Consider the following 22,696-nt stretch of genomic DNA (forward strand, 5'->3'; position numbering starts at 1 on the left):
ATAAGTCAATTACATTGACACAGTATTCAACTAGTACTTAGCCTTTCAACCTTTCAAGGTTGATAAAATAAGTTGAAAATAGAAATATTAACATTTCTAAGTCTCCCTAAAGGAGACTAAGGCAGTGGTACAGGATATTAATAGTTATCACCATGCTAACATGGCAGTCCAGGAAAATAGGACGAATACTGCTGTTGATTAGCTCCAAGACGCCATCGCCTCTAACTAGCTATGTGACACACAAACCTGTGTCTATTATAATCTTCCATTATAAACCTGTTTGAACAGCAGCAAAATAAGTCGACCTTGGCAGAATTTGAACTCAGAATGTAGCAATGGATAAAATGTCACTAAGCATTTTGTCCCATGTGCTAATGATTCTGCCATTTCACCACCTTAATAATAATAATAATAATAATAATAATAATAATAATAATAAATGCCCTGATGCAGTACCAGGCAGTGGCTCTCATGGCTTCTGATCTTAACTGATTGGAAGTGTTATCATGTACATTGTTTTGTCTTGGTATAAAAGATGGGCTACAGCAAATATTCTGCTCAATACCACAGTTGTTTGACCGTAACCAGTTGAGCATGTCCCTTAGTGGCTGACGATATGTGCATCTCTGATCACGAGCAGAAGTAGTGGGGGAGCATCATAGCCATGTGTTGAGAGAGATTCTTTGGGGTTTGAATAGTTCACCTCTGGAAACATGGGTTGTTCTTTCAACATCCTTAAACAACCCTTATTCAGGGATCTTTTGAGCGGGATGGGCTACTCAACCTGAAGAAAATTCTAACTGGGCCCCACCTGCAAGGTCATGTGCTGTTTATCTTGATATGAGATCACCATGTCGCGCACATATGGTTGTGATGCATGTGCCTAGTGTACCTTTATCAGACGGGTAGTCATGATGGGTATATTGGGCTTCGTATATTTTACCCCAGTGTCACTTTGATGGCATGCACTGCTCTCTCACTCAATAATAATAATAATAATAACAACAAGAGCACTCAGAGAGCGCAAACCTCCACAAGGCAACACCAACATTCTCTTAACAATTAGCCAGAGATGATTTTTAAAATGTGAATATCTGAAATAAACTTGATTGATCTCACAAACAAGAATACTAAATATGAATGCGACTGCTCTCAAAAATGAAGTAAAAAAACAGGAAAAATAATCCAGAATCCTTGTCCAGTACTAATCTAATAAGTTTGTGCCAATCATGAGGCCAAACATCCTTGAAAGTTTCAACTGAATCCATCCAGCGGTTCTTGAGATATCTTGTCCATGGACAAACAAACAAACAAACACGGCTGAAAACAATACTTACGCCTTTGCTAAGGCAGAAGTAATAATAATAATAATCCTTTCTACAGTAGGCATAAGGCTTGAAATTTTAGGGAAGGGGGTCTAGTTGATTACATCGACCCAGTGCTTGACTGGTACTTAATTTATCAACCTTGAAAGGATGAAAAGCAAAGTTGACCTTGGCGGAATTTGAACACAGAACGTAGCAATAGGCGAAATACTGCTAAGCATTTAATCCAGTGTGTTAACAATTCTGTCAGCTCACTGCCTTAATAATAATAATAATCAATTTTTTTTTATTGGCCACAAGGGCTGACACGCATGATTACATAAAGGGACAAGACAGGACGAAAGGTTACAAAGGGTTTTGTCCGTTTGTTAAAAAATCCGTGTAAAAAATTTTAAAGCAATGATTATTAAAACAATGAAAAACTCCCAAAAGGGGGAGACGTCTCGAAATGTTCCCGGTGGAAAAAACCCTACAAAAGCCAACGGGAGCCTGGTCAAAAAAAGGGGGTGTAGAGAGTCCCCTTTCTTCTCCTTTTACATTACCTTTTTCTTTGAAATCACAGGCGAAACCTGAGAACTGGTCCATTTATACAGGCCAGTCTCGCACAATTCACCCACCTTTCATAAAACTTGCTATCGGACAGCACTTTCCTCTCTAACCTCATCTTCCTTTTCAAGTGAAACTTGAAAAAGTTGATGAGGCCTTGACCAAAGAGGAAAGTGTCTGACTTTAGCCCTTTCAAACGAGTCCACCACACAACTTCTTTCGCCACAGCCACAAGGCACAAGAAAACGGCCTCGCCCTCCTTGTTAAAGGAGGTCGGCGGGGCAATCTTCACTATGGATTCGGCCGAGAGTCGGATCCGTCCTATACGTGACAGTAGCTGTTCGACATAAACCCATATTTCAGCAATACTCGGGCACTGGACGAGTGCGTGCAGAACGGTTTCGTCGTCCTGGCAACACCTCGGGCAGGCCCGGCTGACGGCACTTCCGTGCCGGTAGAGTTTATCTCGAACAGGCAGAGCCCCTCGGTAGCACTGCCAGGCGAGAGACCTCTGGAAATTATCCATCGGCCCCGGCCCGAAAGTCCTCCCGAACAGACCGCTCAGTTCGTCGTCTTCAACGCCTAGAGTTTCCCCGAGAACGTCGTCGCATTTTTCCTCCACTAACCCTCTATAGAACGCTAGAGTGGAGCTGTAACCGACCGCATTGCCCGCCTGGTGGAGGGCGGAGAGGGCTTGACGGCACTCGAGGTGCCAAGCGCCCTTTCTCGGTCTACGTTTGATCCAGGTCTGCAGCTCCGTCAAAGAGACGAGCTGCGGAAAATCGCGTCTGACAAAAGACGACCACACCTGTTCACCGTCTAGGAAGCGCTTAAGATGCCGAAGCCTGAGCGCATGTCTGCGCAACAGCAACCACGGCATTCCAAGGCCTCCGTTCAGCGGTCGTTGACAGCAGATGGATCGCCTGACCAGTGGCACCTGACCCTTCCACAAAAAGTCGAAGAGCAGGCGTGTACCAGCTTGGCCAACCAGCGGTCGGGACAAGGGACGACGGTCAAGCGGTAATAGATGACGGATGCGATGTACGCATTCGCCACCTCCGCTCGACCTTTCAGGGACAGCTTCCTCTCGGCCCATTTCTGGGTGAGACGTGCCACCCTGCTCGTCACCTCTTCCCAGTTCTTATCCACCTGGAGGTCCGGACCGAACCAGACCCCGAGCAGTTTAACGGGTCCGTCTGTCCAGCGCCCTACGACGCTGTTGGACGGCATGGGCTTGCCTCTCCAGGTGCCCAGTTGCAAGCCCACAGACTTTTCCGCGTTAATCTTTGCCCCTGTCACCGCTTCGTACTGGTTTAGCGTCTCGCCAATCAGGCCAATGTGCCTGTGGCTCGACACCACCACGGTGACGTCGTCGGCATAAGCAGACACGCTGTTTCCGCCTCCTAGATCGCGCGGGATGCCCCTCAAAGCCTCCAACTTGCGCAGTAATGGCTCGAGAGTCAAAATGTACAAGAGGGAGGAGAGAGGGCATCCTTGGCGGACCGAACGCGAGATGTCGAACGGTTCCGAAAGGTGACCGTTCACCCGTATCACCGAGCAGATGTTGCTGTATAAAGCAGCGATCCACCCGCGGAAGACTGGACCGAAGCGGCTGCCTTGAGGACAGCTGCCAGGTACTGATGGTCGACCCTATCGAAGGCTTTACTCTGATCCAAGTTGATCAAAGCCCCACCCGCGCCAGCGTCGTTACCCACCCTCTCTATGATGTAGCGCATGAGATGGAGGTTGTCGTGTATCGACCTGGTCGGCACGGCGCATGTCTGCGTCCCGCCGACCAGCTTGTCCACGACAAGCGCCAATCTCTTGGCTAGCACCTTGGCCAAAATCTTCAACTCTGCATTGAGCAGAGTGATGGGCCGGAAATTCCCTATAACGTCCCCCTTGTTTGGGTCCTTCTTTAGCAAAGCCACCACCCTCGACAGACAAAAGCAGGAATTCTCCCGTTTTGCTGCCAGTTGCAGTACGTTTGCCAACAGGTCCGCAAACAAGTCTGGCATCGAAAAGTAAAGCTCGTAGGGCAGACCATCCAAACCGGCGATCTACCTCTCGTGCAACTCTTCATCGCTTCCTGTACTTCCCAGGCAGATATCGGTCCTTCGCAGCACTCTGCCTCGCTGTCCGAGAGTTGCGGCAGTCCGTCCAGGTACACACGAAGTCTGTACCGTTGGTGTCCGTTCCACCGCTCGTCCCAAACAGTTGAGCAAAGTGCCGCTGAAGCACCGTACACATCTGCTTCGGTTGGGTAACCTCGCGCCCGTTCTGGTCCACCAAAGACCGAATGGTTGCTCTGTTGCCTCGCTTCGCCTCCGCCACGCGGGCCCATCGAGCGGCTCTAGTCCCCTCCCCGCTTAGCGAACGTGCCTTAGCTCTGACAACGCAGCCTTCGTGTTGGCGTCGAAGTGTTGGTCGAGGGCCAACCTTGCCGCCAACACGTCGGTCGCGATGCCAGTGTCAAGAGCCTCGTCTAGTTCTTAACTAAATCCCGCTCTCTCTTCCTACGTTCAATAGCTAGAGTCTTACTATACCTAATCGACTCTACTCTAATTGCTCTCTTGAGGGCAAACCACCAGTTGTTGTTGATGATTGCCCCCGTGAGCGCCCGCTTAACTAGTAAACTAATCCGGTCTCTGTAAGCTTTGCACGCCGTTAACGACGCGTTCAGCTTCCAGTAGCCGGGTCCCTGTCTATGTAGCCTATCTAAGTCGACCGTACAGATCACTAATTTGTGGTCCGTATATTCGACTAGGTGGAATTGTGGACACCCTACGCTGTCCTTATCCGCTGGCCTACAAAACACTCTATCTAAGTACGATCTAGACGACCCGATGCGGTTTGTCCAAGTCCACATTGGCACATTCGGGTTGTCTAGTCGAAACCTGTCGGACAGCTGAAAGCGGCCGAGTAGGTTGGCGAGGCTCTTGCACCCTCCCCCTCTCCTATCAGACGCTCCCCTGCCCACCCGATCGAAACGTTCGTCTAAGACAGCGTTCCAATCCCCAACTAGTACTAGAGTGCGTGACGTTCCCAGGAAAACTTCCAGACGTTTGAAATAATCCGACTGCCCTGCTCCTGTCGGAGCGTAGGCAGCCAGCAGTCTGAAAGCACCGCCGTCACTACCGTCCACGTCGAGGACCACCAACTTACCTTCCGGATCCAAGAAGACTGTCCTTATTTTCAGGTCCAGGCCTTCCGAAACAACACCGCAGTACCACCACCGCCCGCTCCCGGCCGACACGGAGATAGAAATATCTCGTATCCGCCGAAAAGGGCTGCGAGTTCCTGCGGGTCGGAGAGCCTGGTTTCACTGATGGCTGCTACATCCACATCATGAAACCTCAGGTCGTTTTAACAGGTGACCCTGTTTCCAAGGTGACCCGAGGCCTCTCACATTCAAGCAACCGATTCTAAGATTTGCCATGTTTCAAAAGTTAGGAAAAAAAAAGAGAGAAAAAAGGCTCTACTTACTGTTGTTGGTGGTGGGGTGGCTCCCTTGTGCTTTTGCACGGGTGCTTTAATAATAATTTTTTTGTAAAGTTCTGAGAGAAACTTTTCCCTAACGATCCCACATCGTTAGGGAATATTTGTTTTATTCGTTGTAAACTGTTTTGTTTATTTAATTGTGAGAATGTGTGCTGGTGTGGTGTGTTGTGTGTAGGTATTATGAAATCTGTAATGTTTGTGCTTGTTTTGTTTTTCAAATACTCAACCAGTTCCTGGTTTCTTGTATTCACTGCTGTAATCGTGTCTGTAATTGTGTCTGTGTTTGTTTGTGTCTGTGGTAGTGGCAGTAGTGTGTCGAAAGTGTTGTTGTTGTTGTTTGTTGTTGTGAGTGTGTGTTGTTGTTGATGTTGTTGTTGATGTTGGGAAGTACTGTTTGTTCGTGCTTCCCCTGTAAATCTTTTTGTTTTTTCCTCCTTTTTTTTTGGAGGTACTATATTCCATTCTCCTTTGTTGGAATCAGAGCTCGCACAATCCGAGATCTCTTCATCCGGCAAAGGAATGGTTGAGGGGTCTGCTTCAGTAGCAGGACGAAAAGTTTTTGGGTTCCGCCGGTATCGGTGGTGCGCTGCTCATGTTGTTACTGTTGATGTCGCTGCTGTCGACATTCGAGGTACTGGTGTCGGTGTTGGTTTGGTGGTGGTTGTCGGTGTTGGTTTGGTGGTGTTGTTGTTGTTGGTGGTGGTGTTGTTCGTCTTGGTGCCGGTGTGTTGGTGATGGTGTTGGTGGTGTGGCAGCCTTTGGTTTTTTTTTTCTTGCTGTTTTTGTTGTTTCTGTTGTTTGCTTGTTGTGTTGTTGTTGTTGTTGTTGTTGCTGCTGCCTCTTGCTATACTCCTCCATTCTCTTTTTTTGAATGGGGCAGTCCCTTTTTAGGTGGCTTTCGCTACTGCGCAGAGGAAACATTTTGGCTTTCGCCCCTCTACAATAACATTTAGCCTGGTCCCATCCAGCAAGATGACAAAGTCAGGTATGGCATTGATGTTTTCCTGCTGGATCTGTACCAGCAGTTGAATCCCATGCCTGACCAGTTCTTTTCTCGTACCCTCCGAACATTCAGAATAGTGGCAGTGTCCTCTATGCCATAGAGGACAGCCGCCACTAGCCATGAGATTTTCTGTTCGGGGGGTATTGTGCTTATTGTTATTTTTTGTACCTTACGCCCGAGGTACGGTCGGGACGGACGAGGAACAAATGTTCATTTTGCAAGGGCGAAATGGCGTTCGCCCTTGCAAGCTCCTCTGTTGGGAAGCGAACCTCCACGGTTCCAAATCGCTTCCCTCTTGTCACATAGCTCTTCTGGCCCCAAATGGGCTTCAGAGCCATCTCCAACTGTTGTGGTGTGGCGATTAAACAATCTTTTAGTTTTCTTTTCGAAGACTTTATAAAAGATTGTTCTTTTGTTTGTCTCTTGTGTGAGTTGTTGAGGTGTGTTGAGGAGGAAACACTGTTCCCCTCCTTTCTCAACAAATCTTGTGCCATTTTATGTCCTCCATCGTTATATCTACATCTTCCGAAATTTGCTTCGCAGCAGAAGCAAAATCGTTAGAGTTTTTAACATTTTTTTGTTGGTTCTTGTCTGTGTTTTTGTCTGTTATAAGTTTCTTTTCCTCCCTCTTCGGTACAGCATCACTTGTTGAAGGCAGAGGGGGGAAATCAAGAGTGACGTCGAACGCGACGTCCTGTCTTGCATTCTCCTTTTGAACCGAGCGCGTGCTCTCCGGTTCGGAAGGAGGATCTTTGTTGCCTTTTACGGCTTGAAATGGGTTGTACGTAACCCGTGACGTTGCCTTTTGTTCTTGTGGAGGGGGTGTTGCAAGAAGGAGGGAAGAGCCAGCAGCTCGTTTCAAAGCCATTTTGTATATATTTGTGTGCAAAAAATGTCAATTTCAAAATAAAAAAAACAGCAATTTCAATTCACACCCGAAGGGGCAAAATTTTCGCCCAACCGACGAGCTCCGCAAGAAGAGCCGGTCGGTTTGGCTACAAAAATATTAAAAAATATTCAAGCTTATTAAAAATTTCCAATAAAATTGGCACAAAACTCACAGAGCTGATTCACGTACGTCCATCGGCGTCGGGAGGAATAATAATATAATAATAATAATAAATAAAATATAATAATAATAATAATAATAATAATAATAATTATAATAATAATAATAATATAATAATAATAATAAAATAATAATAATAATAATAATAACAACAAGGCTACAGTGAATATTCTGCTCAATACCACAGATTTGCTTGTCAGTTGTTTGACCATAACCAGTTGAGTATGTCCCTTGGTACCTGATGATATGGGCATCTCTGATCACAAGGAGAAGTAGTGTGGGAGTATCATAGCCTCATGCTGAGAGGAAGTCTTTTGGGGTTTGGATAATTCACCTTTGAAAATATGGGTGTTTTGTTCATCATCCTTAAACAAACCTTATTCCGGGACCTTTTGAGCAGGATGGGCTACTCAACCTGAAGAAAATTCTAACTGAGCCCCCACCTGCAAGGTCATGCACTGTTTATCTTGATATGAAATTACCATGTCACGCACATGTGGTTGTGATGCATGTACCTGGTATACCCTTATCAGACGGGTAGTCATGATGGGTATATTGGGCTTCGTATAATTGTACCTCAGTGTCACTTTGATGGCCTGCACTGCTCTCTCTCACTCAACAATAATAATAGTAATAACAATAACAATCTTTTCTACTCTAGGCACAAGACCTGAAATTTTTGGTGAGGAGACCAGTCGATTAGATCAACCACAGTATGCAACTGGTACTTAACTTATCAACCCCGAAAGGATGAAAGGCAAAGCCAGCCTCAGTGGAATTTGAACTCAGAACCTAAAGGCAGACGAAATACCTTTTTCTTTACTACTCACAAGGGGCTAAACACAGAGAGGACAAACAAGGACAGAGAAATGGATTAAGTCGATTATATCGACTCCAGTGCATAACAGGTACTTATTTAATCGATCCCGAAAGGATGAAAGGCAAAGTTGACCTTGGCGGAATTTGAACTCTGAACGTAGTGGCAGACGAAATACCGCTAAGCATTGCACCCGGCATGCTAATCTTTCTGCCAGCTCACTACCTCAATAATAATAATAATGATAATAATGATGATGATGATGACAACAATGATGATTTAGGCACAAAACCAGCAATTTTCAAAAGAGGGTGCTAGTTGATACCATTACCTCCAGTATTGGTACTTTATTTTATCTACCCCAGAGGGACAAAAATCAAAACTGACCCAAGTGGGGAATGAATTCAGAACCTATGCACAATAAAAACAAAAAATATTGCAACAAGAATAACGAAACAATGACAAACTGAAATCTATTATTCTGACATGAAAATTCCTACCTTCTCAGCTCTCTAACTTACAGAATCATTTTATATCTGTGTGATTTTTTTGACACATTTAATCAAAACTATGGAATGGTTATCACATATTGCAGATGTGAATCTGTGATAAGGTTTTTAATCTTAATTGAAAATGTTCCACTTCACTCATATGATGAAATTTACTTGAAAATATAAGAGGCATGGTTGCGTGGTAAGAAGTTTGCTTCCCAGTTACCTGGTTCCAGGTTCAGTTCCACTGTGTGGCTTTTTGGGAAAATGTTTTCTACTATAGTCTCAGGCCAACCAAAGCCTTCTGTGTAGATTTGGTAAATGGAAACTGAAAGAAGCCCATAGTGTGTGTGTGTGTGTGTGCATGCATGTGCATCTATGTGTCATTGTGTTTGTCCCCAACCACCGCATGATAACCAGTGTTGGTTTGTTTACATCCTTGTAACTCAGTGGTTTAGCAAGAGAAACCAATAGAATAAGTAGAATGGGTACTGGGGTCGATTCCTTTGACCAAAATTCTTCAAGGCTGTGCCCCAGCATGGCCACAGTCTAACAACCGAAAGACATGTACAGGAGTTGTTTCTGTGTTCGAATGTAACTATGTAAGAATGTAACTTGAGTGAAGTGTTACCAATTCTCGTGTGTTACCAAATAAATACAGAATGGGGAAAGTCAATGAGACAGTTGCATCTGTGAGGCATTGAGAAAATATATCAGATGTTTATATTAGAACAAACATAAAAATTTATTTGGGTTGTAATGAGAGTAGGCAATTGTTGTATGTAGGAGTCAAGGAAGGCCATTGAACTTACTATTATGTGACCGAGACCTTTGAAGATATGCTGTGCTTGAGAAGAGCCAGCAAGCCATGTGAGACTGTAACTATGGCCTATGCCAGAGCAGCATAACAGGTCCATTTAAGAGTATCCTTCAATCAATGGGAATAACTGTGCTTGAAAAGACCTGTTGTGTCAAGTGAAGTCATTGTCATGGCCGATGACTGTACCACTTGATTGGCACACGTGCCGGTGGCACGTAAAAAGCACCATTCAAGTGTGATCATTGCCAGTGTCGCTTGACTGGCTCCCGTACTGGTGGAATGTAAAAAGCAACATTCAAGTGTGGTTGATGCCAGTGCTGGCTGACTGGCTCCAATTCTGGTGGCATGTAAAAAGCACCATTTGAGTGTGGTCGTTGTCAGTGCCACCTGACTAGCTCCCATGCCAATGGCACATAAAAAGCACTATTCAAGTGTGGTTGATGACAGTACCAACTGACTGGCACTCATGCCAGTGGCATGTAAAAGCACCCACTACACTCTCGGAGTGGTTGATGTTAGGAAGGGCATCAAACTGTAGAAACTCTGCCAGATCAGGTTGGAGCCTGGTGCAGCCTTCTGGCTTGCCATCCTTCAGTCAAATATCTAAAGCTCCATGGGGCTCCAGCAGGGGTGGTGGCAAACCCTGCTGTGCTCTTTCACCACAACTTTCTCTCACTCTTTCTTCCTGTTTCTGTTGTACCTGTCACACTCTGTATCAGCCCTGTCACACTCTGTATCACACTGAATATCCCCAAGAATTACGTTAAGGGTACACATGTCTGTGGAGTGCTCAGCCACTTTCATTTTAATTTTACGAACAGGCTGTTCTGTTGATTGGATCAACTGGAACCCTCATCATCATAACCAATGGAGTGCCCTGATAGACACAAGTAAAAGGTAGAAAATATAAAAACTGTGACATAAATTAAAAAGTGGTGAGTAGAAAACTTGCCTCAATAAATTCCACCTGACCCATGCAAGCATGCAAAAGTGGATGTTAAATGATGATGATGATGAGGAGGATGATAATGATGGTTTCATTTCATTTTTAATTTTAAGGCCACATATCTATACCCATGCAAAGGAGTGTGTGGGGTAGACTTACTTGTTTTTCAGATTGTGCTTCTCTGACGCAGGGTCTTCTTCAACATTTTGTTCTTCTTCGTCGTTTGTACAGTTTTCTACATTGACAAGACATTCCCACGGCCATTTCAGTTTATTCATGTAAATATCGGAATACATGTGAGAAATATCATGGCAGGATTTACTGAAAGAACAACAGGAGATGATTCAAAATGATTTTTATGATGTGTTCTTGTGATGTCATGTAAGACAGTTCTTCTCAAACTATCTGATGTGGCATACTGGCAGTTTTTTTCCTAATGTGCCAGGGACCGGTAATATTTCTTAGTAACATTAATTTATACCGGAAACAATATATATATTTAAGGCCACATATCTACACAAGTGCAAAGGAGTGTGTAGAGGTGGGGTGTCATGAATGGGTCTTAGAAGTTCTGGTTTCAATTGAAAAAAATTTTAGTGGGTGACCCTTCTTAGTTAACAAATGAGATTTCTAGTTTAGAAAATATGATAAAATCTAAGGTGCAGAGAAGCGATTCTGGATGCCTAAGGACCAGTCCACTCTGTAAAGTGGCCGGCATTAAAAAGGGCATCCAGCTGTGAAAACCAGGCCAAAGCAGACAATGGAGCTCGGTGCAGTCCACTGGCTTGCCGGCTCCTATTAAAGCATCCAAATTATGCCAGCATGGAAGACAGATGCTAAATGATGATGATGATGATGATGATGATGATGATGATGATGATGATGATGATGACATCCTAGCAGATTTGAATGCAGATATGCTAATTACTGTTGTGTTTTGCCCCAGGAGAACAAATTCTCCTTATTTATATTTGACGGATATTTGTCCTCATCTTGTTTGTTGTTAACACAACATTTCGGCTGATATATCCTCCAGCCTTCATCAGTTGTGTTGGGGAAATTTCAAACATGGGTTCTCATTCCTAAGGTATGCCCACGGGCATATGGCATAGTGGTTAAGAGCGCGAGCTACTAACCCCCAATATTCCGAGTTCGATTCCAAGCAGTGACCTGAATAATAACAATAATAATAATAATAATGATAATGATAATGATAATGATAATGATAATAACAATAATAATAATAATAATAATAATAATAATAATAATAATAATAATAATAATGACATCGAAAAATACCTTAGGAATGAGAACCCATGTTCGAAATATCCCCAAGACACCTGATGAAGGCTGGAGGGTATATCAGCTGAAATGTTGTGTTAACAACAAACAAGATGAGGACAAATATCTGTCAAATGTAAATAATATAAATAATGTACATAATTCCTCATCTCTTCAATATAGAACTGAAATTCTCTTTATGCTGATGGAGTGAGTGTGTTATGAACACACACTTGTCTCCAAGAAGTTGTTCTCCTGTGACACAACTTCCTAGTGATTAGCACACTCATGTTCAAGTCTGCTAGCATATATTAAGAATAAATATACCAGTCTTCATTTTGATTCTCACTGATCACCAAGCATATGACGATTTACCATTCTAAAGACATTCAATAGGAAGAATTAACCCGATTCAACTGATAATCAGAACTTGTAAATCAATAGAGTTTAATTAAATCTACTTGATCAATAATGAAAAGATACAGAATTCTATATGATTGATGAAGAAATTTACATGCATCACTAATTAATCATTGATGTAGCTGCAGAGAATTTGATTTTAGGATTAAATCTTATGTGTTCTGATGAGGAGAACATAGTACTGATCTTAGATAGGCCCAAGGTCACACATTCAGGTGCTTATGCATGTGGGAGCATTTGATTACATTGGTTCCAAATTTTGGCACAAGGCCAGCAATTTTGGAGTAGAAGGTAACCTCCAATGTTCAACTGGTACTTATTTCATATACCCCAAAAGGTGAAGTAGACCTTGTGATATGTCCCACATTATGATGACATATTTTGTCGTCTGCGTAACTGCTTGCTGTATTTGTCCACTATTTATCAGTAGTGGAACAGCCCACTTCTCACTTAGGGGTGTCCGTCACAACGTCTCCCTCCTTTGAGATTTCTTTTTCTTCTACACACACAATTATTTTTTTCAACTATGTATTATAACAAAATTATTTTTTCAATAAAATTTTTTTTTTCTTAATATATATTATTTCTTCACACAGCAAGAACCACTGGTACTCTTGTGTGTGGCTCATACACTCCCTTCTTTACATTTTCTGAAACTTTGGGGCAGTCTCTGAGCAGGTATTGCCATGATAACTTTCTCTGTTACATTCAATACGATGACCACACACTACACATCTTCCTTCCAAGCACTGCTGTAAACAGCAGAAGTAAGCTAGGACGTTAAAACTTAATGCGCATGTACAGCAGAGTTCAAGGTCAATCTTTGCCAAGCGGCTTCACTCAGCGTGCTTTAACTTTGTTACTATGGCAACAGTCCAGATACTTATTGATCAGATGTTGTATATATATATATATATATATATATATATATATATATATATATATGGTGGCATGTAAAAGCACCCACTACACTTTCAGAGTGGTTGGCATTAGGAAGGGCATCCAGCTGTAGAAACTCTGCCACATCAGATTGGACCCTGGTGCAGCCATCTGGTTCGCCTGTCCTCAGTCAAATCGTCCAACCCATGCTAGCATGAAAGCGGACGTTAAATGATGATGATGATGATGATATATAATATATATAAGATGTTTGCTTCCCAACCACATGGTTTCAGACTCTGTCCCAATGCATGGCACATTGAGTAAGTGTCTTCTACTATAGCTTTAGGCAAACCAAAACCTTGTGAGTAGATTTAGTAGATGGAAAGTGAAAGAAGCCCATATTATATATATATATATATATTATATATATATATATATATATATATAGGGTGGCATGTAAAAGCACCCACTACACTTTCAGAGTGGTTGGCATTAGGAAGGGCATCCAGCTGTAGAAACTCTGCCACATCAGATTGGACCCTGGTGCAGCCATCTGGTTCGCCTGTCCTCAGTCAAATCGTCCAACCCATGCTAGCATGAAAGCGGACGTTAAATGATGATGATGATGATGATATATAATATATATAAGATGTTTGCTTCCCAACCACATGGTTTCAGACTCTGTCCCAATGCATGGCACATTGAGTAAGTGTCTTCTACTATAGCTTTAGGCAAACCAAAACCTTGTGAGTAGATTTAGTAGATGGAAAGTGAAAGAAGCCCATATTATATATATATATATATATATATATATATATATACATATATATTCATTTTAGGATTTGGTTTGCAAGATTCTTCATGTGAGTTCGTGTGTTGAAGCATATTCTGTTGTGTCTGGGGAGAGTCATTTTCTTTTTGTGCATTATAATTGAACACACTCACCGGTAAAATTTCCACTCATTTCTTATTTTTATTTTCCTAAAATTTTGTTGTGTCTTGCAACCTTTTCAATGGTTTTGACTCAAAACTATTGAAAAGGTTGCAAGACACAACAAAATTTTAGGAAAATAAAAATAAGAAATGAGTGGAAATTTTACCGGTGAGTGTGTTCAATTATAATGCACAAAAAGAAAATGACTCTCCCCAGACACAACAGAATATGCTTCAACACACGAACTCACATGAAGAATCTTGCAAACCAAATCCCAAAACGAAATATATATATATATATATATAATATGGGCTTCTTTCAGTTTTCATCTACTAAATCCACTCACAAGATTTTGGTTGGCCTACGGCTATAGTAGAAGACACTTACTCAATGTGCCATGCATTAGGACAGAGTCTGAAACCAAGTGGTTGGGAAGCAAACATCTTATCACATGGCTGCATAGGGTTTATTGTATAATTTAAATAGACCACCTCTATGCATATCTTAATAGTGAGAGAGGTATTAAAGCTTTGCTGTTCATTGTAAATGTCTCACATGAAGATTATTAAAGTCAACATACACACACACACACAGGTGCACAGACATGCATGCACACACATGCATAAACACACACACACATACCCACACAAATGCATAAACACAAACACATACATATGCACATACCCACACAGATGTATAAAAGGACACACACACACACACACAAATGCATAAACACATACACACAAACACACCTACTAGCTATGAGTAACCATGGAGATCCTTCTGCAAGAACCTGCTCCACCTCCACTCTCATAGAAATCTCCTCATCCCCTAGTAGGAAACTGAACCCTTCCCTGCTTCCCCCAAACGACCAAGGGTTTTGTGAATTGCTGCAAAAGGAAGACAGATTTAAATATCTTCTTACTGTGTTTTGACATCAGTTTGGTCATATTCTTTATCAACTTCTCCAGACATTCCAGCATCATCCACAGTTTGGGACACTCGTAAGACATTTTCTTCTGAAATTTCACTGGAGAGAACGACCAACGGAGCAACAATTATGGTGGAATTTGTTGCCAGACTTCCATTTACTGTTAACACATAATCTGAAAATATAGGATAATTGGTAAATAATAACTGTGGTAAGTAAATGGTAATTGTGAAAGAAATTTAGAGTAAAAGATATGCTTATTGTACCGAGCGCAGTCATTGCCAGTACCGCCTGACTGGCTCCCGTACCGGTGAAAAAGCACCATTCAAGTGTGGTCATTGCCAGTACCGCCTGACTGGTTCCCATACCGGTGGCATGTAAAAAGCACCATTCAAGCGTGGTCGATGCCAGTACCGCCTGATTGTCCCTCGTGCTGGTGGCATGTAAAAAGCACCCACTGCACTCTTGGAGTGGTTGGCATTAGGAAGGGCATCCAACTGTAGAAACCTTGCCAGAACAGATTGGAACTTGGAGTGGCCTCCTGGCTTGCCAGCCCTCAGTCAAACCATCTAACCCATGCCAGCATGGACAACGGACGTTAAATGATGATGATGATGATGCATGTAGGTTAATGAGGGCACATGGCTTAGTGCTTAGGATGTTGCACTCAGGATTGTAAGATTGTGGTTTCAATTCCTAGACTGGGCAGTGCATTGTGTTCTTGAGCAAAACCCTTCACCTCACGTTGTTCTGCAATCACTTTGACACCTGACATATAGCACACAGTGCACCTTTTCAGACAACATTGATTTGATGGAGAGAATGAGCTAATGTGTGTCACAAACATTTGATCACTATAACCAGATCATTCAGCAAAAAGCTGAATGTTCATACATCATCTTCAATGGGAGAGTCTGATTCATACGTCATCTTCGATTGGAGAGTCCCACTCATACGTCATCTTTGATGGGAGAGTCCCTCTCATGCTATCTTCGATGGGAGAATCCCACTCATACGTTATCTTTAATGGAAAAGTCCCACTCATGCATCATCTTCAAAAGGAGAGTCCCACTCATGCGTCATCTCCAATGGGTGAGTCCTGCTCATACGTCATCTTCAATGGGAGATTCCCACTCATACATCATCTTCGATGGGAGAGTCCAACTCATATGTCATGTTCAATGGGAGAGTCCCGTTTATATGTCATCGTTGATGGGAGAGTCCCACTTATACGTCATTTTAGATAGGAGAGTCCCACTCATATGTCATCTCCGATGGGAGAGTCCATCATGAAGGTGAAGGTATGTGGGTCAGTGGTGCAAGTATTTGGTTCCCAATTGTAAGGTGAATGGTTTGATAACCAGAATCACATTGTGTCCTTCAGCAAGATGTTTCATTTCATGTTGCTTTAGTCCATTCAGCTGGCAAAACTGGGTTGTACCTGTAAATCAAAGGACCAATTTTGTCACATTTTGTCATATTGAATCTCCCTGAGAACTTCATTAAGGGTAAGCATGTCTGTGGATTGCTCAGCCACTTGCACATAATTTTAGGCGTAAACTATTCTGGTGATCGGATCAACTGGAACCACTACCATAGCTGGGGGGGGGGGGGGCAGTAGAGGTGGTCTGCCCCAGGCAGCAGGCAGCACTTTTCATCTTGTTGTAGGCTATTGCTGTAGGCAATGTGTTTTTTGTGGGGTCCAGGGGCAGCAAATGGAAGGGCCTCCCCAGGTGGCACACACTCTAGCTATTGACTGGAACCCTCTATCATCATAACTGATAGACTGCCAGTATGTGTGTGTCAGTGTGTGTTTGTCCTCCACCATCATTTAGCAACCAGTGTTGGTTTGTTTACATCCCATAACTTAGCAAATTTGGCAAAAAAGACTGATAGAATAAGTACCACACTTCAATAAATATAAGAACTGGGATTGATTTGTTCAAGTGAAATATTCCATGGTGGTACTCCAGCATGGCCACAAACAAAAAATAAAAGACAATAGTGTATCTGTTGTTGTTGTTTAGCCCTAAATCAAGCAAACCCCTAATCAGGTGTGCCCTAAATCAAGCAGACTCCCTAATCAGGTGTGCTCTAAATCAAGCAGACTCTTAATCAGGTGTGCCCTAAATCAAGCAGATTCCTAGTCAGGTGTGCCCTAAATCAAGCAGACGCCTAGTCAGGTGTACTCTAAACCAAGCAGATTCCTAGTCAGGTGTGCCCTAAATCAAGCAGACACCTAATCAGGTGTGCCCTAAATCAAGCAGACACCTAATCAGGTATGCCCTAAATCAAGCAGACCCCCTAATCAGGTGTGCCCTAAATCAAGCAGACCCTTAATCGGGTGTGCCCTAAATTAAGCAGACTCCTAGTCAGATGTGCCCTAAATGAAGCAGACTCCTAGTCAGGTGTGCCCTAAATCAAGCAGATTCCCAGTCAAAGGTGTTCCGGCCCTGATTACTTTCTCTTCTTGTATTGCAAGAACCACATTGTCAAATGTGGCCTTCTTCTTTTAAGATATTAGTGTGTAATATGAAAAAATTTCACTGCTATTTTCAGCTGGACAATTGAACTCATAAAGACTCACTAATTAGTTGTTGTTGTTACTGTTGGTGGTGGTAGTGGTGGTGGCAAGATTCTAGCAATGCTAATGATGATGATGATAATGATAATAATGATGGTGATAATGATGATATACACATGATAATGAAGGTCATAATGATGTTGATGATGACAACAATGATGATGAGAAGGAGGAAGAGGATAGCGTATATAATAATGATGGTAATGCTAATAATGTCTATGATGATGATGATGATGATGATGATGGTTACGATGTACTGATATTCATGGCACTCCGCCAGTTACGAAGACGAGGGTTCCAGTTGATCCAATCAACGGAACAGCCTGCTCGTGAAATTAACGTGCAAGTGGCTGAGCACTCCACAAACAAGTGTACTCTTAACGTAGTCCTCGGGAGAGATTTAGCGTGGCACAGAGTGTGACAAGGCTGGCCCCTTTGAAATACAGGTACAACAGAAACAGGAGTGAGAGAAAGTTGTGGTAAAAGAGTACAGCAGGGTTCCCCACATCCCCTTGCCAGAGCTTTGTGGAGCTTTAGATGTTTTTGCTCAATAAACATTCACAATGCCTGGTCTGGGAATCGAAACTGTGATCCTATGACTGCAAATCCGCTGCCCTAACCACTGGGCCATTGCGCCTCCACTGATATTACAACAACTACTTCAACAATAACAAAACCAGACATTCTAAGAATAAAGAACCACAACTTACTGATTGGATCCCTGAGGCTGCAATATTTGCGAATCTTTGTCAAGTCTGAAGATAAGTTGGTCAATAAAACTCGTCTCTTTTGCTCTGATTTGGTAACTTTGGGGTTCAACCACATTTCATGACAGCTTATATATACAACTTGGTCCCTCTTGAGTTCTTGCAAACTAAAGAGTTCTTTACCGGTGACACTGAAGAGACGTCTGGCAGCTGAAGGTAGACTCAATGAGGTCGTACAGGAATCGAGGAACTAAAGAGATAAGATAATATAAAAGAGAAATCTTGGCAAGAGCATCATTCAAAGGTCTCAATACACAGTGAAGGAACAAACAATGAGACATGTCATGCAGTGGTCAGACCACTTCTGCATGGTCAGTCATTTCCTACTCTCCCCACCTATCATCCAAACTCATATCTCTATCACTGGTCCCTCCCACTTATCTGACATTCACTCCACCCATCCCTTAACTCCACTCAAATTCTACAGTTGTCACCTATTCTTCTCTACATATCATCATTCTTAGTAATATTCACTCCTCACCCGTTCTCCATCACTAACCATATTTCACTCTCCCATACACACAACCTCTTCACAACCACCCTTTCTGTATTGTTCTCTCATCCTTCTCCTGTCTACTGGATCATTATTAACATTCTGCTGCTCACCGACCCTCATTTTTTTCTGCACTATCTGTCACCTCCTACTCTCCCCACCTATCATCCAATCTCATATCTATCACTGGTCCCTCCCACTTATCCATCATTCACTCCATCTACCCACCAACTCCACCCAATTTCTACAGCTGTAAAAATACTCTCACCTACACACCGTCTCTCTTTGTTATACTATATTCACACCTCACCCGTTCTCCATCTCTAACAATTTTTCACTCTCCCATACACACTTACAACCTCTTCATCTCTATCTCTGTATTGTTTTTTCATCCTTCTCCTGTCTACTGGAGATTCTATTAACATTCTGCTGCTCACCAACCCTCATATTTTCTGCACTATCAGTCACCTCCTACTCTCCCCTACCTCTTCCTCAACTCACACAAACCAGTCATCATCCCCTAACCACCATTCACTACAACCACCCCTCAACCCTACCAAACTTCTACAGTTGCCACCTACTCTTATAACTCTTCCCTATTTATCATCCCCACCCTTGTTATATTCCCTGATCCACTCCCTCATCCATTCTCTGTCTCTACCCATCTCTCACTCTTACAACCTCTACCTCCACACGCTCCCTGTTCTCCTACTCCCCACTCACTTCTACTTACATCTTACCTTCAGGGTCCACCATGTCTCTTCATCACCACTGTTTTATCTCTTTCCAGTTCTACTCCTGTCATGCCCATCCTCCTCTACTACAATGTAAGTAGCCTTGTAGCTCCCCTGCAGCAAGAAGCTTGCTCTGTTCCGGTCCCTCCTCTCATTATCTCATACATTAACTTCTCATCTCCTAGCATAAAGCTATCTGCCTCTCCACTCTGGTCCCACTCAACTGAAAGGAATCGTAGTTTTGCATGTTACATGAGACTCTCGTTAATGTTGATGCCATGCAAAGAGCAGCCAGTACAATCTGTAAAGTAGTTAGTGATAAGAGATGTATTCAGCCATAGAAACCATGCCAAAGTAGACATTTGACCTTGAAGCAGTTCTCTGGCTTATCAGTTCCTCTTGAACTGTTTTACTGATACCAGTGTTAAATATACGTGCATGTGCATATATATTTATTTAATCATGTATCAATGTTTAGGATTATGGCCATTTTACAATCTACATATAGACACACGGTTCTCTGAATCCATATCTTATACTACAAATTTATATATATATGTATTTATACCTTGGGCAAATGTCTTTTTCTATATCCTCAAGCCAACTAAAACCTAGTCAGTAGATTTGGTAGATGAAAACTGAAGGAAGCCTGTCATATATATATGTACCATGTCCTCACGTTTTTTTCTTGTGTTGGTTCTTGTTTTTTTTGGATTTACTAAATATGTGTGTGTGTGTATATATATATATATATATAAATTTAAATTTAAAATGAGGGTGAGAAATTAGATATATTAATTTAATTAACATCGATTTCACATCAGTGGTCTAGCATATAAAAAGAAGTGAAGGTTCAGTAAAATTGTATTATATACATATTAGAGGGAAACCACTATGTGTACTAATTTCTTAGTGGTAAGACCATAGTGGATCTATTTCTAGCGTAAGGGTGTCCACATAGTGGCTTTCCTCTAATATGTATATATATATATATATATATATGTTAATAAAATAGAACATATGCATATATATAAACATATATGTACGTACCTACCTCTACATGTACATATACACGCATATATGTGTACAGGACACCAAAAAGACGTCGAACACATAGAGAGACGAAAAACATAGACACAAACCAAGGAACAAGACAAGCAAAAAAAGAGATACAGGACAATAAGCACAACGAAAAATCCCCTTCTTCAGTCGCTAAGGTTTCATCTACTAAACGTTTCGAAGGATAAAAGCGAGACGTATACTTCGAAGAAAACTTCCTCCTTCTGCGAAAAGCAAATCAATTAAAATTCTGAGATCTTTTCGCAGAGGGGTAAAAAAAAAAAAAAAAAAAAAAAAAAAAAGCAAGACGGTAACGACAGTACAAACATATAAACAGTAAAAAATATATATATAAACAGTGGAAAAATAAATATATAACAGTGAGAGACAGGACAAGGAGAACAAGATAAGAAGGGCTGTTAACGCCAGACGAAAAAAGTATTGCAAACGCTGGATTATAGTGGACGACGAGAGAGAAAAAATGTCGACCATAGCCTTAGAAGGCGGGCGAGAAAAGACAGGATAGCAGTTACGACGGAAGTATCGTCGCAGATGGACGACGGGAATGGGGGAGGAGGAGCAGAGGAGAGAGAGAAGAAGGGGAATGGTGCGAGGAGACCATGAAGAATGGTGAAAGGAGAGAGAGAATGAAGAATGAGAGAGAGAGAAAGAACAGTTAAGTGAGGGAAAAAGACGAAAAAGGAATGGGAGAGAAAGAAGAAAATATTATATATATATATATATATATGCATGTGTGTGTATGTATGTATATATCTGTGTGTGTGTGTGTGTTTGTGTCTGTCGCACTACCACTTAACAACCGGTGCTGGTGTGTTTATGTCCCTTGTAACTTAGAGGTTCAGTAAAAGCAATCAATAGAAAAAGTACCAAGCTTAAAACAAAAGTACTGGGGTTGATTCATTCGACCAAAAATCCTTCGAGACAATGCCCCAGCATGGCCACAGTCTAATGACTGAAACAAGTAAAAGATAAAAGATACACACACCACACAAACAGATATCTATATATGTGCATATAAGCATACCCACACACAGGTATATGTATTTGTGTTTGTGTATATATGTTAGTGTGCATACATACATACATGCACACGTATGCATTTACACACAGACACACACGTATGATGATGGCTGAAAAATCTCTGATCATAGGACAGCGCAGAGATGGCCAAGGATTAAACAAAGATAGTAAACACTTCAATTAACCCTTTGAAGAAAAACATATGGGAATTTAAAAAAAACCCACCGAAATCAGATATATAAAGGAAATAAAAAAGACGTATTAATTTGAGAAATCGATCGAGAGATACGGCGTTATATTTAGTAACTGCATAATAATACTACTGATCAAAGGGTAACCATAGAACGGGGGAGAGGTATAGAAAAAAAAGAAAGAAGAAATATAACTCTTCTTTAGAATTTTAAATTATCTCCCTTGGTAGGCGTTACTTTAGGGACAAAGCTATGCCTAGATGATATTTAAACTAGCAAATGATCAGATATATGCGATTTTGATTACATTAATCTCATCGATATATGTAATATATGTGTAAGTGTGTGTGTATGAGTGTGGGTATACACAAATACGCACACAAACATACATATACACACACATTTACATATGTGCATATATATGTGTGTGTAGAGGCGCAATGGCCTAGTGGTTGGGGCAGCGGATTCGCGGTCGTAGGATCATGGTTTCGATTCCCAGACCGGGCATTGTGAGTGTTTATTGAGTGGCAACACCTAAAGCTCCACGGGGCTCCGGTAGGAGATGGTGGCGAGCCCTTCTGTTCTCTTTCACCACAACTATTCTTTGTAAGCCTAGTACTTATTCTATCAGTCTCTTTTGCTGAACTGCTAAGTTACGGGTATGTAAACACACCAGCATTGTTGAGCGATGGTGGGGGACAAACACAGACACACACACATATATATATATAATCGGTGGACGCACGCAGTTGTCGAGTGTAACCCGCGTGAGTGGAAAAGACCACCTGGAAGACCTCCACGACGGTGGAGTTATGAGTTCAGGAGGACGATTGGGATCACGTGGATGAGAAAGGCGCAATC

At 42.2% G+C, this 22,696-nt stretch overlaps 1 protein-coding gene across 3 annotated transcripts in view; it reads right to left on the bottom strand.

The window, feature by feature from the left end:
- Positions 1-22,696, bottom strand: part of LOC115214434 (doublecortin domain-containing protein 1-like) — a 299,436-nt gene that overhangs the window by 78,014 nt on the left and 198,726 nt on the right. For all 3 annotated transcript variants that reach the window (XM_036504819.1, XM_036504818.1, XM_036504820.1), the window contains 3 exons: positions 18,261-18,507; positions 14,961-15,141; positions 10,678-10,839 (listed from right to left, as the gene is read on the bottom strand). In XM_036504819.1, the coding sequence (XP_036360712.1) occupies positions 10,678-10,839; positions 14,961-15,141; positions 18,261-18,507 (590 nt within the window). The remainder of the gene's footprint in view (positions 1-10,677; positions 10,840-14,960; positions 15,142-18,260; positions 18,508-22,696) is intronic.

The sequence above is a fragment of the Octopus sinensis genome, linkage group LG7, assembly GCF_006345805.1.
Source record: "Octopus sinensis linkage group LG7, ASM634580v1, whole genome shotgun sequence".
In the NCBI taxonomy this organism is placed as follows: Eukaryota; Metazoa; Mollusca; class Cephalopoda; order Octopoda; family Octopodidae; genus Octopus; species Octopus sinensis.